Source organism: Oratosquilla oratoria, chromosome 41, assembly GCF_046742065.1.
Source record: "Oratosquilla oratoria isolate Oo_2021 chromosome 41, ASM4674206v1, whole genome shotgun sequence".
Lineage (NCBI taxonomy): Eukaryota > Metazoa > Arthropoda > Malacostraca > Stomatopoda > Squillidae > Oratosquilla > Oratosquilla oratoria.
Genome location: NC_134817.1, coordinates 23,255,710 through 23,262,511, shown reverse-complemented (window position 1 = coordinate 23,262,511; position 6,802 = coordinate 23,255,710). Strand labels below are relative to the sequence as shown.

Genomic DNA, 6,802 nt, shown 5'->3' with positions numbered 1-6,802 from the left:
TATGTATATATATATACATATATATATGTATATATATATACATATATATATATATACATATGTATGTATATACATATATATATGTATATATATAAATATATATATATAAATAGTTATATATAGATATATGTGTGTATATATATATATATATATATATACATATATTTCTGTTGAATGCTAAAGCACATGTGGCATCACTGATTTTTAGAGAACATTTCTCTAACTTTAGCATTCAACAGTAATTGTTTAAGAGAAAGACTTTGCCCAAAAGGTATATATATATATATTATACATACGTGTGTATATATGTGTACACACCCACACACACACATACAATATATATATATATGTATATATATATGTCGTATTGTTTGGTTGAGTTACCATAGGATTGATGGAGGACGATTCTCTTATCTAGGTTGTACCTCGAGGGCCAAAATTTAGATAGACTCTTTTCGAAATGCCTGCGGAGTTCGTACGCGTCGTACTGAGAAAAAAACAAACGATGGAGCACTTTGCGACAAAGAAACTTGAGGACCAGGAATTCGGCAAGGAAGAAGAAGGAATGGAAGTCAGTTGGGGAATTGCGACTTTTTCCCCACAAATCTTGACTTCCTTCGAAATAGGAAACGTTTTGGGACTTGGCAGTTTCGGATGGGTCCACAGTGCCGTGTACAAGGCAACAGGCACCAAAGTGGCCATCAAAAGCCAAATTGAAAGCTTCAGTGCCGAAGCGATCGGCAATGAGTTGGAAGCACTCAGAAGCTTGGCTAGCCACCCAAACGTTATCCGTTTGTACATGGTCATGAGAGACGAAGAGAACGAACTTGTCTCCTTCGTCCTCGATCTCATGGACCTCTCTCTGGAAGACGCCGTCAATAGAATGACCTCTCAAGGACTCCGCTTTATGGAGAACGAGGTCAAGTCGATCTGGCTCCAGTGCCTGAGAGGACTCCGGCACATCCACACAGCTGGACTTGTCCACTGTGATTTGGGTGCCCGGAACATCCTCATCGACCGGAATGGCACCGTCAAAATCTCTGACTTTAGCCTTGCGGTCCGAGAGGAGGAGAGCGTCCTCTACTCCAAGAGAGAGGACCTGCTCGATTTAAGTGTCGTTTTGGTCTATGTCGTAACACAGGAGACTGTGGATGACCTCGGCGGCCTTGAGAACAAGGTCAGCCCTGCAGGTGTAGAGCTTGTCGAGGAGCTGTTTTTCGGAGAAGTGACAGCTGAAAGAGCTCTTACTTGTAGATATTTTGTGGAAAGACCTTCCCCACAGCGGCCTCAGATCGGCCAAGTCCTCTGCGTCGACGGAAAGGACCAAGAAGAATCAATGGAAGTTTTTTGAATTCTTCGAATTTTTTACTCTCTACAGAATAAGTTATAATAATTCTGATAAAAATCACTCATAATTTCCGTGATCTAGAAGACAGCCATCATTACTGTTAAAGTAAACACAAATGTGCCAAATTTCGTATTTAAGTCGCTTTCTTGAGAACTGGCAAGAATTGTCTTTGATCATGCAATGAATTAGGAAAAAAATCAAGGTTTGAGTCCTGATGAATATGATTTTGAAAAGCGCTTTATTCCAAGCGCTGTGTGAAGCCCATTCCACAAAACTGTTTTCTTCATCTGAATGAGTCGCCAGTCGAGAACTGGAATGATGCAATGACCGGAAGGTGCGCGGTTTCCGCCTCGTCTGAATGAAATTGTCGGCGGAAGCCAGAGAAGTGCATCCGAGGCCCAAGTTTAGGGGTCAATTAAGATTTCAAAGCAAGAAGCCTGGAGGAGGGCCATCCCTCAGCTGAATAAAAGAGCCCGACAGGCTTTAGGGAAGAAGTCTAAGAAGCCAGGAGGGAGGGAGGGAGAGATTGGAGGTTCCCCTTTATCTGACCAAAGTCTTTGGCTGCAGCCAGGGCGTATCATGAGAACTGCATTTGACACACATGCACGCGCACACGCACACATACATATACACACACATATATATACACACACAAACACGCACACACACACAAAGTTTAGTTTTTTATGCATGTGTGTGTATGTGCACGTGCGAATAATTACGTGAGATTAAGTCAGTGTATCATATGTGTTCCTTTTTTCTATTCCTAAGCATATTTACAAAGATACACACACACACACACACACACACACACACACACACACACACACACACACACACATATATATATATATATATATATATATATATATACATATGCACACATAATCACATATACTCATATATACACATATATATATACATACATACATATATATACATATATTCATACATATATATACATATATGTATATATATATATGCATATATATACATATATGTATATATATATGTACATATGTATATATATATACATACACTTACTACCATATACATACACATGTATGTATATATATATACATATTTATATATACATATGTAAATTGATATATATATATATATGTATATATGTGTATGTATATATATATGTATATATATATACATATATATACATACATTATATATTTATATGTATATATGTATTTATATATACACATTTATATATATGTATATATATATATATATATATATATATATATATATATATAATATACATCCATTTACATATGTATAAATAAGTATGTATATATATATATACATATATGTATACATATAAAATATATACATATATAATATATATATATATATATACATATATGTATACATATAAAATATATATATATAATATGTATATATATATATATATATACATATATACATGTATACATATTTATGCATATACATATATAATACATAATATATATACACATATATGTATATATATGTACATATATGTGTATAAATATATGTATATATATATGTTTATATATATATATATATATATATATATATATATATATATATATATATATTAAGGGCTACTATTACACAGGAAGTGCGCACCCAAATCTCTGGGTCCGCTAGCGGAGGCCATTGCTTTCTTTGTAACCTAACATTTTATATTGGACAAATATATCAAAACTAGAAACCTAACATTGTAAATAGGACAAATATATCAGATCTGGGTGCGCACGTCCTGTGTAATAGTAGTCCTTGATATATATATATATATATATATATATATATATATATATATATATATGTATATACTATAATAATGTAGTAGTTTCTTTATGTCTGTGTTCACGAACTCTTAGGGTTTTGGAGATAGACCACCATAACCATATATATTCTGATACCCTTTCACTCCAGGTCCTTGGCGAACTATGTTTCCTTAGGAAAAATATATATATATTATTTTGGGTGAGGTTAAATGGGTATAGTGCTGTAACACGCTGCTACTGTAGTGTTCCCTTAACACAATTGATATTTTTGTGACAAAAATTACTATGACTAAACAAACCATTATTTGTGTTCATAAATATTATTTATATTTGTGAAATCAATGTTGCCACAAAGTATCATAGCCATTGTAAAGAGAAAGTATGTGAATGTAAAATTGTATAATTTTACCAAATGTTTAGATATTGGTTATTTTTTATTTTACTTTTTTGCTGGCGGTAATATACTCGAGTTCAAAGATAATGAAAGGTTGGTTCAATTCTTCTACGGCCGAATATATTTTATTTATCAAAATTAAAATAATCATCATTTGCCCGCAGTAACGCGCGGTTAATTTGGCTAGTATATATATATATATACATATATATATATATGTATATATATATATATATATATATATATATATACATATATATATATTTTTATATATATATATATATATATATATATATATATATACATATACATATATATATACATACATACAGACATGACGGAATTGAATAGACACTAAGAAAAGGCATTTCTGCTCTTATTTAATGCTTAATGTTATTGAAGTTTACCTAATATGCTATATTTACCTAGATTTATGTTTCAGATTACATACAAGATTAATCAAGTATGCCACGATTCAAAGGAGCATTATATCTATCTGAATTTCAGCGAGGTCGTACTTTGGGTCAACTTGAAGGTGGACTTAGTCAAGGCAAAATATCTGAAAATCTGTCAATATTCCTTTCTACTGTTAATAGAGTGATCGTTCAATTCACCAGAGAAGACAAGAATGGCACAAAACCTAAATCAGGTCGTCCCGGGCCCTCAGAAAGAACCTTGCCTCTTTGTCAAAACAAATGTCGAAGAGGATCCACGTTGCATGGTCTCTGACATAGCAGCACATGCTGATGTCAGTCCTAGAACAGCTGTTTGGTATTTTCACAAATTGGGTTGCTGTGGCAGAGCTGCAAGAAGGAACCCACTCCTTCGTTCAGTCAATATCAAACTCAGAAAGAATTAGGCTGTTGAGATGGTGGAGAGACCAGTGCCCTTTTGGAGTACTGTAATTTTCACTGATAATTCACGATTCGCATTATTTTCTGACATTGGAAGAGTGTGGGTCTGGAGACTCTGTAGTCATGAGTTTGACCATAAAATACTGCACCCAACAGTGATACAAGGGGGCATTTCAATAATGGTGTGGGGTGCAATTTTGAGTGGTGGTCGATCAGAGCTTGTGGAGTGTCAAGGAAACATCAATTCAGACAAATCTGTTTCTATATTAAAGGAAGGACTCATTCCAATATTCTCCATGAGTAAAAATGTCTTCCTATTTATGGAAGATGGAGTTTCTTGTCACACTAATCAAGCAACACAAAATTGGTTGAGTCAAAATGGGATCAGGGAACTTCTATGGTCAAGTCAGTCTCCGGACATGAACCCTATTGGACACCTCTGTGGCATATTAGACCGACAACTTCGCAAAAAGAACAGGAAGCCATCTTCAAAGCCCGAACTCTTAGGATTACTACGGGAAACATGGCAAGAAATCCCTCAAGATGATATTCGTGAACTAATCACTAGCATGCCAAGAAGGGTCCTTGCATTGAAAAAAGCAAAGGGGATGTCAACCAAGTATTAGTTATTCACATTGTGACCATTTATATCAATTTTAATTGTTTAAATTGCTTGTTTAATAAATTTACCAATTTCTCTTGGTGTCTATTCAATTCTGTCACATATATGTATATATATATATACATATGTATATATATATATATATATATGTGTGTGTGTGTGTGTGTGTGTGTGTGTTTTCTGAAGATTTTCAATTCTTCAAAAGAGGCGTTTCTCATACTGAAGGAATATAGGAATTCTCCGAAAGTGTGGGGCATGGAGACGAATAAAGTCGGTTCTGTTATTTATGAGCAAGATGTTTCGTAACTCTTGTTATATTTTCACCTGACTACGAAGTTTTTTTGTTTGTTTTTCTGTTACAAAATATATAAACACAAAAAGCAAACACTTGTAAAAGTGAAAACAATATAAGTATATTTATCTATCTGTGAATCTGTATGTATATATATATATATATATATATATATATATATATACTCGTGTATATGTATGTATTCATGTATATACTCCTGTAGATACCTTGCATACATAAATTATGGAACAAATTACCCTTCCCATTTATGATTACCATTCTTTCTTAGCTTAAATATTTTTGCCCTTATGATATAAGTTACCATATGGAAGGACAGACCATCCCGATACTCCTCCTGCCCTAGTGAGCTCCAGCCTTTTAACCCCACCGACTACTGTATGTGTCCAGCTTCACCTAGTCCCCTTTCCACGACCCCTACTAACCGAAGCACTTAGGCCGTCATCAGCCAATCAATACACAGGTTATGGCTGGACCAATCACAGAGCCGGACGCTGTAAGAGGGATGACGTGCGTGACACGTCATCTGCCGCAGGACCAATGAGAGGGGAGATCGCCGAATGGAATACTTGTCGAGGAATGAAAGCCCTCATCCTCAGGAGCGGACACCATCTGAATGAAAGCGTCCGAACAAGATTTGCAAAATGCGTCAACGATTTGCAATGCCTTGGAATTGTCGAACTCCGCTCAAAGGAGAGAAATAAAGGGCAATCGGTCGTATTGAACCTGTCGGTAGTGTCATCTTCTTTACATTCTGACCCCCTACTGGGCTATTTCGTCCCCCGAGGTGAATTCCTTGTACTCCTTAAAGATCTATCTATCTATACTAAGTCATTCTTCGAAGGACTCTCACACCAAGTTCACACCAAGTCATCTCGTCACCCAAGAAATTTAATTGCTTCAGACTTTGAGAATTGTAAATGACACACAGGAAACCCACAGACGGAGAAAATAAACTTCGAATAAAGAAGAATCCTATATTTCGGCTGTCAACTGTAGCCCTCTTCAGGAAAGTGAAGAAGAGGGCTAAAGTTGATAGCCGAAATATAGGATTCGTCTTTATTCGAAGTTTATTTTCTCCGACTGTGGGTTTCCTGTGTGTCATATATATATATATATATATATATATATATATATATATATATATATATATATATATATATATATATATATATATGTATATATATATATATATATATATATGTATATATATATACTGTATATATTTAAGGAGCACATATGTGAAAGTTGTCAGGATTAAGCTTATAAGACATCTGTCTTTCTATCTCCCATTTACATCTTGTGTGTGTGTGTGTGTATATATATATATATATATATATATATATATATATATATGTATATATAATATAACAAAAATAGAGAGAAGTGGCCCCTCAGCGGAATTAAATTGTCCGTCAATAACAAGAAGTTAAAGCAGAGTTTTAGCTTCCACTGCCACAGAGTTTGAAACGCGTCTTACAACATTCACT

The 6,802-nt window shown here is 34.4% G+C and overlaps 1 protein-coding gene across 1 annotated transcript; it reads left to right on the top strand.

Moving 5' to 3' along the window:
- The first annotated feature begins 505 nt into the window (after positions 1-505).
- On the top strand, positions 506-1,351 carry LOC143021133 (mitogen-activated protein kinase 15-like). The gene has a single exon (XM_076178424.1). The coding sequence runs from the start codon at positions 506-508 to the stop codon at positions 1,349-1,351; it is 846 nt and encodes a 281-aa protein (XP_076034539.1).
- The last annotated feature ends 5,451 nt before the right edge of the window (positions 1,352-6,802 follow it).

What these genes read in the sequence shown, in the direction of transcription:
- LOC143021133 (XM_076178424.1), top strand. Translation starts at nt 506, where the DNA reads ATGGAGCACTTTGCGACAAAGAAACTTGAGGACCAGGAATTCGGCAAG.